Raw genomic sequence first — 12,583 nt, 5'->3', positions numbered from 1 at the left:
TAGTGACCTCTGCGCACTATGCGCCTCAGCATCCGCTGACCCCGCTCTGTCATTTTACGTGGCCTACCACTTTGTGGCTGAGTTGCTGTCGTTCCCAATCATTTCCACTTTGTTATAATACCACTGACAGGTGACTGTGGAATATTTGGTAGCAAGGAAATTTCATGACTGGACTTGTTGCACAGGTGGCATCGTATCACAGTACCACACTGGAATTCACTGAGCTCCTGAGAGCGACACATTCTTTCACTAATGTTTGTAGAAGCAGTCTGCAGGCCTAGGTGCTTGATTTTATACACCTGTGGCCATGGAAATGATTGGAACACCTGAATTCAATGATTTGGATGGGTGAGTGAATACTTTTGGCAATGGAGTGTACATGTGTAGTTTTTCAACCAATAATTTAATGTATATGTATCAAGAAATTTCACATATATGAAATTTATGTAGCTAGCCACACTACTTGTATCTTCACAATATATATATATATATATATATATATATATATATATATATATTGTGAAGATACATATATATATATAGTGGTGGAAATAAGTATTTGATCCCCCACTGACTTTAAAAGTTTTAACACAAAAAAATAAATGAAACGTCTCATCATTTTATGCCAGCTTTATTTTAACAGTGACACACAGAATATCAAAAGAAAAACTGAGAAAATTACATGAAATGAGAAATAAAAATTAATTTGAAATTCATTGAAGGAAATAAGTATTTGACCCCCTAGTAAAACATCATTTAATACTTGGTGGCAAAACCCTTGTTGGCAAGCACAGCAGTCAGACGTTTCTTGTAGTTTTTTATAAGGTTTGCACTTCAGGAGTCATTTTGGCCCACTCCTCTCTGCAGATCATCTCCAAATCCTTAAGGTCTTTAGGCATGCATTTGGAAACGCGAAGCTTCAGCTCTCTCCATAGATTTTCTATGGGATTGCAGTCAGGAGACTGGCTAGGCCATTCCATGACCTTGATATGCTTCTTATGGAGCCACTCCTTTGTTTCCTTGGCTGTATGTTTTGGGTCGTTGTCGTGCTGGAAGACCAATCCACGACCCATTTTCAGTGCCCTGGCAGAGGCAAGGAGGTTGTCACCCAGGATTTTGCGTTACATGGCCTTATTCATCTTCCCGTCGATGCGGTGAAGTTGGCCTGTGCCCTTAGAAGAAAAACACCCCCAAAACATAATACTTCCACCACCATGTTTGACGGTGGGGATGGTGTTCTTAGGGTCATATTCTGTATTTTTTCCTCCAAACAGTCGAGTTGGGCAAAGCTCTTTTGGTCTCATCTCACCACAGCACCTTCTCCCAGTCTCTCTCGGAGTCATTAATATGTTCATTGGCAAACTTGAGGCGGGCCTGGACGTGAGCAGAGGAACCTGGCGTGCACTGCAGGATTTTAAACCATTACGTCTCAGTGTATTACCAATGTTTTCTTTGGAGACTGTGGTCCCAACTGCCTTGAGATCATTAACCAGCTCCTCCCGTGTAGTTCTTGGCTGATTTTTAGCCTTTCTCATGATCAAAGAGACTCCATGAGGTGATATCTTGCATGGAGCTCCAGGCCTTGGTCGACTGACAGTAATGTTGTACTTCTTCCGCTTCCGAATAATTGCACCAACAGTTGTCACCTTCTCATCCAGCTCCTTACTTATGGCTTTGTAGCCCATTCCAGCCTTGTATAGGTCAACAGTTTTGTCCCTGACATCTTTAGACAGCTCTTTAGTCTTGCCCATGGTGGAGATGTTGGAGTGTCACTGAGTCTGTTGGCAGGTGGCCTTTTATACAGGTGACAATTTGGGAACAGGTGTCTCTCATGCAGGTAACGACTTCACTGAGATTAGGGTGTGTCAGTGGTCTGTGGAGCCAACATTAGTCATGGTTTTTAGGGGATCAAATACTTATTTCCCTCAATGAAATGCAAATTATTTTTTATTTAAACATTATTTAATTTTCTAGATTTTCTTTTTGATATTCCATCTCTCACTGTTAAAATGAAGCTACCATAAAAATCATAGACTGTTTAATAATTTGTCAGAGTACAAACTTTCAAAATCAGTGGGGGATCAAATACTTATTTCCTCCACTGGTGTGTGTGTGTGTGTGTGTGTGTATTATATATATATATATATATATATATATATATATATATATATATATATTATTATATATATAGTGTGTGTGTGTGTGTTCAGTGGTCTTGAGGTTGCAGACTAGCTTCTTCGAGTGTGAGAAGACTTTGTTGAGCATATATGAGTTTCCTTCCGTGTCATTAATTACATATGTTATGCATATTTGTTACTCATGTTTATTCATATCACATTACTTGTAACCAATGAATTGTAATTACTTTTGTTCTCTGTTAACCAAGGAAATGTAACAACACCCAACTTGGAGAATATATAACCTTTGTAACTTTGGTCTGACCTTTGGTGATCTCTGGGTTTTTGCCAGGCACTTCTCTCCGGCCATGAGTTTTCAATAGATATATTACTTTGGAGCATTAATTGTGACTCTGAGATTTAACTGTTTTCTGTTTTATTCAGAAATTTCTTCCACACATGCCACAGTTTGGGAACCACTGGTCTATACCTAACAAGTTTTTCTTCAATATTTTGCACAATAATTTTATAGAAATAGGAATGAAGTGCTGGTGGGAACAAAAATGTTCAAAGAGCAGTGGCTGGGGACCTCAGACTCACATGTCTACCACTGTTCTGAGGATTTTGTTTGAGCAAGTCAGTTAGTTTGTCACTTCACTGCATCATAGTTTATTGTATAAAACTGAGAATTTCAAGTCGCTCTGCCACTTGTCACTAAATCATGAGTACAAATCACATCCTCCCATACGAAATGACCGGATGCCAGTCGCTTTGTCACCTGGTAGTGTGAAGTAGACAGAATGAACTGACTAACTTGCACCTTCTGCACTTTGGCCCTGTGGTTTCTCACTCTGATATCTACAGAAATAGTGTACTATCACTTCTTTATTTCTTTGTGTCTTGTTTGCCCTACTCCCCCTTACACTTTTAGAAGGTTTTCTCCATCTCTCTCTCTAGCTAGCCTTCATGGTTTAGCTTTCCCAGTTGCAATGTTCTGAGGTGGCAGCATTTGCATGATTGGTCAGTGACCACACATTGAGAATGCAGTGGGCCACAAAGGTGTCTACATATGTGCACTCCGGTGTTCGCCTGGCACATTCTGTTTGTCCCAAGTGTTCTTCCCTTATTTTCTATAGGGCTATATTAGAAATGACCACACACCTCTCTCTTTTGCTCTCTTTTCACCCCGCACATAGTTCGCAAACAGAAATTATCCTGGTCCTGCTGATGGCCATTCCGTCCCTGTTATACAGGCAGAAAAAATAAATTATGTGAAATTTAGACTTACTCTTACTCTTCAGGCATCTGTTACAAACACCAAGTGGTGGAAAACAGTGCTTTTGGATATATGGCATTTCACCATGCAGGAGCATCTGCAAACAAGGAGATGTTTTCATATGGGAAGGTTTTAGCTATGCAGGCCAGCAGGAGACATTCATTTTTCACAACGTTCTCAGTACATGCACTCACTCTGCAGAGGTAAGCTTATTAGAGCAACTAGAGCTCAAGTCCTATGAAAACATTAGGTTTATTAGGCATACACTGATGCATAATAGTGATAACATGGCACTGTCATAAGGAATTCTGTCCCCTCTGCTGTCCACAGCAATCTTTTTCACAAAACTTAGAAAGTGAAGTGATGTGAAGCGGTCATGTTACAAAATTAACGGATAGCTTCCACATGCATAGGATCACACCAGAGTTAGCTGGAAGCAAATCAGACCACCCATTTCAGGAGGACCAGAGATTGGTCCTCTGGACTGCTCCCGGGATAGAAAACAGCTTCCACACTTGACCAAACATACCAAACTTGCAGTGCGCTGTATACATTTCAAGTATACTATTGATGTATTTATCAGCATCACAAGGGGTGACTTCTGATGATGGACTGAGCTTTGATTTGTATCTTAAGCTTGGTAGCTGGAAACTGGGATTGCCTGCATCTTGTACACATATGAGTACATTAAACACACTTGTCGTTCTCCATCATCCTCTTCTTGTACAAATGGAAAACCTTTCCATTTTTCTCTCGCCAGCTCAGGGTGGCGTCATTTCCCGCTTCTTGTGTTCTCAAATTTTTCTTCATCTATAAAAGAACATAAAACATTATCACCAGTGGCACCAAACGCAATTTCATCAGTTTTTCCTCTGTTTACTGCAGGATTTGTGATGCTTCAGATCTTCACATTATCAGAGTAACTACCTTAACTACCATTTTAATAGAAACATTTGATGGACTGATCTCAACTGATCTCAATAACTTTCTTGTTTTGATGCTGCCATCATAAACCTCATGCATCCTTTTGTACAGTACTGTATAAAAGTCAGAGAACGTCCTTCTTTTATTTAAAATACTTCTACTACTAAACTTTAGAGATGTGGAAAAATATCCCTGCAGATCTTTTTGAAAAACTGAAAGTAAGTCTTCAGATAAGGATGAAAGCTGTATTTTTTACCTGACACTGAAAAATAAATAACGTCTAAGGGCTGTAAGGAAGGCTGTAACTGAATTGAAATAAATAATAATAAAATAAATAAATGAATGGTGGACATTTGCACAGGACTGTAGTTGTTTAAGCCGGTTTTTCCATGGAGGAAAAAATACATGCATTTTCAAAAATCACCCCATTGACCTCTGCTGTACACAAAAATGTTCCAAGACTTATAAAATTTGCATTCCCTCTGAGTGTCATTGATAGTAGGCGCCAGTGCAGTTTTTCTTGCTGCGTCCTGCAAAGACCTACTGTCGCCTGACTGGCTAACCACAATACAATGAGTTCATTTATTTGCATAAAGTTGAAATATCCAGCACTTTTTCGCCACACAGCAAGACAGGCTTTATCACACTGCATAATGCAGCAGAGCTCTCCATAAAAATGTATAGGGTGCAAAGAGGCAAAGTTGCACTGTGAGTCCCTGAATTATGAGGTCATTAAATAGCTGAAATACCAGTATTGCTACACACATGCTACAAGCAGGTTAACACTGCTGTCCACTCCTGAAAGCAAGGCAACGATGCTTCAGCACTGTTATATAACTTACATCATTTCCACACTTTACACAGTTGGCTGTTTTTCCTGGGGTATTTTGGTCACATTGTCAATTTTGAAACAATTATAAATTGTGTCCAGCTGGCAAGGCAGAGGGATGCATTGTTGAGCTACAGAATATTGCACACCATTATAAATAGCACAATAAAGGCTGGTTTTAGGACAGAATGCCCCTTTAAATACACCGTGGCTGCTGGTCTACTAGGATACTGGATAAAATCAATGCCTCATCTGAACTGTCAAATGTGCTGTGCTTTGTATCTGCACTGCAACACCAAATGTGACTTTTGCTGAAAAATCCATTAGAAAAAAATAGTTTTTTGGAGGTAATGCTAATTCAACCAGTATCTAAGCACAAAGCTTAAAAAATACAGTATAAACACATGAAAGAGAGACTGCTGATACACAATCAGTCAGAAGACTGTTACCTGTGATGTTAGCTCTATGGCTAACTGCAGCTGTATCTAAGTCAACACACTGCCCCCAACTTCGCCAGTTATCTACATTATTTAGCTTCAGGTCAGTGTGCAGCACTAAGCTGTGGCCACATAGTGATGTAATTATGTTAACCTTTGTGTTTTTACTGTTTATGGTAGGCAAGTTGGCCAACGGACATGGAGAATATTCTCCATTCTGCTAATCTTTCTGTTGCTAATCTAACGTCAACTGCAAAAGTCTAGTGTGAATGCAACTATCAAACTGTTGCCCTTCATTCTTTTATTAACTATGGGTGAAATTTTCAAAGATTAAAAAAAAAATTCCCAAAGAGAATCAATCGCCTTCATCTGGATGCTACTGGTAAACTGTAAAAATACAAATGCATCCTTAGAAAGCAACGTGCAGATAAAGATAAGAGAGCTATAAGTGAATGTCATTACAGATTTCACTGACCTGACTCAGTATGGCTGTCTTCACAGCAGGGTCATTCAGATCCTTTATTCCATTCGAGGTTATTGTCAGTTTCACTATGCGTTGTCTCGGTGCTGGAGAAACAGAAATGCCAAAGTGCAATAACTAATGTTCACTGATAAAAACATGAAAAGTGTTTTTACTTTCATGTTGATAATATGTATGTATGTAATGTTGAGCTCCATATTAAAGCCATTACAACAAAAACATTTTAAATGCTAGTTTTAGGCTGGAATACCCCTTTAAATGCACTGTGGCAGATGGTCTACCATGATACTGAATACAGTCAGTGCTAACAGTAAACTATCATATATGTTGTGCTTTTTTATTTGCATTGCAACACTAAATGTGACTTTTGCTATAAAATTAACTGACCAATTGGGGAAAATTAAGTTTCTAACATTGATGTTAGTAATAATTTTTCAAGTAATTCAGTTCACTTCTTTTAGTGAGTTACATCTATGACTGAACTCCAGTCACTGTCACCATGGAAGAATATGTGTCAAACGGACCTTTGTAACACATGAAACGTGTCTTTACGTCACACAGTGCGTCATCCCATTGTCCATTCCAAGCAGTCACCATTGAGACGCAGCTTGCGTTGCCTGTGGGGCTCCAGGGTTGTCCTTCCTTCCAGTAGCGGAATGAGGTGCTTCGACGGTCAGACCATTTCCAGTTGTCGAAGAAAAGGCCTATCCATGCGTATCCTACACTGCCCAGAAGATCTGAAATGTGCTGATGTTCCTCCTCATTGTGAATGGTGGCCAGGTCAGTGTAGTTCTTTCGGCAATAATCCTGAGCATCTCTCCAACTGGCTCGTTTGCTAACACGGATAAATTGTTTAGTCGGTTCTACACACACACATATACACACACATAACACACACACACACACAGAAAGAAGCATAATTATTCACACATCTTTAAAACTTGCTTATTTTACAGGCCATGTTTAAATGATGATATCCTTTAAAACAATCTCAATGGCACATTGTCCACCCACTAAGACCAACCCTATCCAACTATAATCTGTCCTATTTAGCAGGAAACTACCCAATCTGGCAACACCGCATATCCTGCACAAGAAGATACGTAGTCTTACAGGGTCAGATGTGATCTTGTATCAAAAATACTCAAGACTCTAGAAGATATAAAGCCATAATTAAATATTGGACACAAAAAACATTGTATGTTTATGTCCTTGTATTACGATGAGTAAGCTAATATCTTCTGGTTACATCTGTGAAACATATGCAGGATGTTGGGTGGAAAAACATTACTTACAGCTTCACTGGTTGTTTAGAAAACAAACAAAATTGGTCATCTTTGCATTGCAGACATTGTGAACCCTCATTCATATTAACATTATAAACACTAAAATTACAGAGAAACCGAAGTTGCTAGGTTTCTTTAGAATACACAATAGTTTTTCAAAACACTCCTTATTATTTTGCTTAACACTCAACAAGTTATGCTGAAGTTGTGAAAAATAGGAATTCCTCTAAACAGAGGTAAAAACTGGCCGAGTTTCAGGTTGTAGGTATTGAGTAGAGAACATGCTGTAAAATGAAATTGGTTATTTTACTATTGGCATTTTTATTTTCTTCATATTTTCATTATTGGTATTTACATATTGTTACTCACCGCTGTAGCAAGCAAATTCCCAAAGATTTGTGCAATTAGCATCAATCCATCCACTAAGATTATATTTTGCTGCACAAAGTCCATCTCTGTCTCCACCATCTGGTTCCAGACTTCTCCAATTCATGTATTGTGGGATCTCTCCTGAAGACCAGCCCCAGCGTCTCGGGGGGCCTTGTTCAGTCCAATCCACAAAGATCCTACAAATTTAGGATCTACTGCTGCCATCAGCTGCTTCATCTCCTCCATGTTGTCTACAGTAGCCAGGTCAGTGTACTTCTCTCTGCAGTAGCTCTGAGCCTCCAACCAAGTCTTACTCTCATTCACAAAGTAATATTGCTGAGAGAGAGCTGAGGCTGCACTACAGAGACCTGAGAGACATCAGCACAGCCATATGAGTCATTTGTAAAAGACATTTAACAAAGCATGCTGGATAGGAAATGTTGGGATTGTCTTTTTTCCCTCCAAAGGTTGTATTGCTGATAAAACAAAGGCAAAGTTTGAGTGACAGTGCAGTGAAAAAGTTTTTACCCCCGAATGATTCTTCTGCTTTTGTGAATCACACTTGTTTCAGATCTTCAAACAAAATTTCATACAAGACAAAGACAATCTGAGTAAACACAAAACATGATGATCACTTCAATAAACACTTAGACAGTTAGCTAACTCCAGCTGGCCCTGTGTGAAAAAGTAAATGCACCCTTAGTTTCTCAGTCAACCAATTAACCAAATTTTGTTGATAATTAGGATTGAGTACTGGACACACCCAGGCTTGATTACTGTCAGCCCTGCTGAATTTTCACTCAGAGTGCAGTTACTCTGACCTTAGGGGCCTCCTCATATGAAAATGACTTTCAATTAACAATAAAATGACATTTAATTAGCTTTTTGCTTGTTTACTGCTTTTGTTATGTCTCATAACATGATGTTCAATGCACTCTACTACACCCACTAGCATCTAATATTAATTGTTTACATTAGACTAAATATTAATTATTTAAAATAATAAATTTCCAAATATGTCATGATGCAGGTTATGAATGATCCATTTTGTAAAGCAAAGCAAAGTTTATTTATATAGCGCTTCTTACAACAGGTGCTGTCACAAAGGAGCTTTACAGAAAATCCAGGTCCGAGCCCCCATGAGCGTCGCCAGTGGTGACAATGGCATGGAAAAACTCCCTAAGAGCAGGAGGAAGAAACCTTGAGAGGAACCAAGACTCAGCAGGACGACAGCACCAACACTCCCAGTTTGCCATAATACTCTATGACCAAGAACCCCCACATCTGCACCTTTTATATGACAGGGAAAACTAATTACCAAAGGCTCGACTAAACAAGTTTTTAGGCTAGACTTAAAGACTGAGGCTGTGTCTGAGTCCCGAACACTGACTGGGAGATTATTCCAAAGCTGGGGGGCTTTGTATGAGAAGGCTCTCCCCCCTGACGTAACTTTATTAATTCTAGGTACTAATAGTAAGCCAGCAGCTTGTGATCTAAGTAGGCGTGATGGTTCATAGTAGGAGAGAAGTTCACTCAGGTACTGAGGGGCGAGTCTGTTTAGTGCTTTGTAAGTCAGTAAGAGAATTTTATAATCAATGCGAAATTTAACTGGTAACCAGTGTAGGGTTGATAGAACTGGGCTGGTCAAACTTTCTGGTTCTTGTGAGGACTCAGCGTTGTTAAGCTGAAGCTTGTTAAGGCTTTTGCTGGAACATCCAGCCAGCAGGGCATTACAGTAATCTAGCCTTGAAGTAATAAATGCATGAACTAACTTTTCTGCATCCTGTAGAGAGAATTCATTTCTTAATTTAGCAATATTGCGGAGATGCAGGAAGGCTATTCTAGTAATATTAGTTATATGTGCATCGAAGGACAGATCAGGGTCTATTGTGACACCCAGATTTTTTACAGATGAACCTGACGCAACTGAGAAATTGTTAAGTTTAAGTGTTAAATTAGACAGTTTGTTTCTTGCAGCTTTTGGACCAAGAAGCAGAACCTCTGTTTTATCTGAGTTTAGAAGGAGAAAGTTACTCGACATCCAGTCTTTTATGTGTTTTATACAGTCCTCAATCTGGCTAAGTTCAGTTTTATCCTTCGGTTCGCTTGATATATATAACTTGGTGTCATCGACATAGCAGTGGAAATTGATGCTGTGTTTACTGATAATGGTGCCCAGTGGTAGCATATATATTGTGAATAATATAGGTCCCAAAACAGAGCCTTGTGGAACACCATACTTTACTTTTGCGAGGACAGATGATTCACCGTATACATTAACGAACTGATAGCGATCAGTGAGGTAAGATCTGAACCAGGAAAGAGCTATTCCTGTTACCCCTACAAGGTTTTCTAGTCTATCTAGTAATATAGAGTGATTTATCTAATCAAATGCCGCACTAAGATCAAGGAGGACTAGCAAAGACACATTTCCTTGGTTAGAGAATAATAAAAGATCTCTGTCTCTGTACTATGATGTGGCCTAAAACCAGACTGAAATTTTGAAGTGGTTAGAGTGAATGAGCCATTAAGGTTATGAATAGCATTATGAATAATTGGGACCATGATGGGTGTACAATGATGTCAGTATCTATATGAGGGGCGTAATAAAAAGTTTAAGGGCCCTTTAAGGGTTTGAGGATACAGAGACAGGGCTAGTTCAATGGTAGAGGGATGGGCAGACAGGGCTGATTCATTGGTAGTGGTAAAGGGATGCAAAGACGTGTCTTTTTAAAGTCTGAGGCAAACAAACACAAGTGAGTTGCACTAATAATCGGGTGATTGCGAACGAGGCAGATGCTTGTGATTGGCGGAAAGGGTGACGTCATGAGGATTGGAATTATGGGAAATGGAGTCCTGGAGCATGTTAGGCAAGGGAGGAGAACCCGGAAGCGTGACAGACAACTGATATGAATAGCTTGCTAAATGTTTGCCTGCATTAAATGTTGGCTAAAAGAGGATTGAGATGTAAACACTCAATTGTCTATGAAGATATTAAGAAAATAATGTTAGTGGATCAAAAATGGCCTATTTCACTGTGGACTAAGCTAACAGGTTCATTTCAACCACTCACGGACTATATCCGCTTTTCTTTGTGAAAATTTGGATGACATACTTTCGCCTTTTCTTTTCTCTCTCCTGGTTTTTGGAAGCCAGAATTTTATTTAGGAAGCTGAGACTTGATGCTCCACCAGCACTCCTCACATGCGATTCACTGCTAGCAAGTACGGTTAAACAGACCAAACCATTTCATGTAAATAGAGAATGGGGTGGGGGTTGGGCAGTACAGACGCTCTCTGGATATTTTTTCCAAAAGCAAGAAAAGAAAAAGATTTTGTTAGCTTTGTATGTACTTTATAAATAATATAGATTAATAATCATACAATTAAATATTTAAATGGTTAAATATCATGCATTATCTGCAAAAACTATGAAAACCATTTGATATATTTTTCAGTAATACATTTTTTGTAGAGGAAATCTGCCTTTAAACTGATTACGTTTGCTGTGTAACATTACTATTTACATTTTAAAAATTACGACTAATCTTTATATTTGTTTTCCCCATTTTTCATTAGTCAGAATTTGCTATATTAAACTTATATTAACACATATTGTGCAGGACACATTTGTATTTATTAGCCTAACAGAGTTGATGAATAATGGGTAACACATTTTATTTAAAGTGAAACCTTTTGGGGCCCCCATAGAAAAAATTTCCTTAAATGAAAAAATGGAAATATATGTCATCAATCTTTCTTTCCAAGCTATTGCTTTATCTCAACCAGTCTGGTGCTCTAAAGTCAGCTAATAAAGTATATTACAAAGTTATTGTAGCTACAAGTCATAGGTGTAAAACTGCATAAGAGGTTTGACTGTCCCACCTGTCAGAAGTTTCACCACTGATATGACATTAGAATAAATATAAAGAAATATAAAAGAAATATTTTCTGTTCAACTAAAGAGAGAACATTTTTCTGCATGTTCCAACCACCAACACGTATTGAAGTTTAATTTAATGAAGTATTAGTCAATTAGGTATGGCTTGATCATAACTGTAAATACTAGCCTGCCTGGAAGAGAGGTCTGTACATGTACCTACTGCTTACACTAAAGATTGCTGAATTTATGCTTTGTTTGTATTTATCTTAGTAATGTTTTTCTAAGTGAATAAACTTTAAATATAATCTAGTTAAGTGGTCTCAGACTTTTGCATAATTCTGTGTTTGTCCAGAAATCTATAGCTCACACATACCTGAGATCAGCAGTGCTAGAAATAAACTCTTGTCCATGTCTGAAGTCCTGGTGACTCTTCTGTCTCGTAGCGCTTTGTCTGTCCAGCAGTGCTTCAGTGAACCTACAGGCTCATTTGTCATTCTTATCTAATTTGAACAGGAATCTGATTTGAATAGTCTTCGAGGCCGTCCTTCATAGCTTCATAGCTGATTTGTATAGTTTTGAAAGTAAAATGAAGAGAGATAAAATGTAGGTGAGTTTCAGTGTTAGAGTTATTTCCATAAGAAACCTACTTTTCGGCACCGCTGTAGCAAACCTGGCTAGTGTGAGAGGAGTGAGGACACTGGAAGCAGAAGTGGGATTATAACAAACAGAACAAAACACATGCAGGCTAAGCTTTTCAGCTATTCTATTAAATACGGACCCCTTCAGCTCTGACTTTTCAGTCTTTTGGTTTCCCAGCTCACTCTGCGTCTGCCCATCTCTCTCTGGTCTCCTACTTGCCTACTGAAAGGAGACATGAACATAAATAGACTACCATAAACAACACACAGGCAGAAACCATAATCTACTCAGCATGCTGGTCTATATAACCATTGGTCAGTAAAAGTGGCATACACTTTATAAG

General features: G+C 38.7%; 1 protein-coding gene across 1 annotated transcript in view; it reads right to left on the bottom strand.

The window, feature by feature from the left end:
* LOC118796689 (C-type lection lectoxin-Enh3-like) overlaps positions 1-12,117 on the bottom strand; it is a 45,972-nt gene extending 33,855 nt beyond the window's left edge. The window contains exons 1-4 of the mRNA XM_036555710.1: positions 11,975-12,117; positions 7,720-8,087; positions 6,589-6,927; positions 6,059-6,150 (exon numbers count right to left, since the gene is read on the bottom strand). Of these exons, the coding sequence (XP_036411603.1) occupies positions 6,059-6,150; positions 6,589-6,927; positions 7,720-7,843 (555 nt within the window). The 5' untranslated portion in view covers positions 7,844-8,087; positions 11,975-12,117. The remainder of the gene's footprint in view (positions 1-6,058; positions 6,151-6,588; positions 6,928-7,719; positions 8,088-11,974) is intronic.
* Between the last annotated feature and the right edge of the window lie 466 nt (positions 12,118-12,583).

The sequence above is a fragment of the Colossoma macropomum genome, unplaced genomic scaffold (genome assembly GCF_904425465.1).
Source record: "Colossoma macropomum unplaced genomic scaffold, Colossoma_macropomum, whole genome shotgun sequence".
In the NCBI taxonomy this organism is placed as follows: Eukaryota; Metazoa; Chordata; class Actinopteri; order Characiformes; family Serrasalmidae; genus Colossoma; species Colossoma macropomum.
Note: the sequence above shows the minus strand (reverse complement) of the source record. Positions and strands in the feature narration are given on the sequence as shown.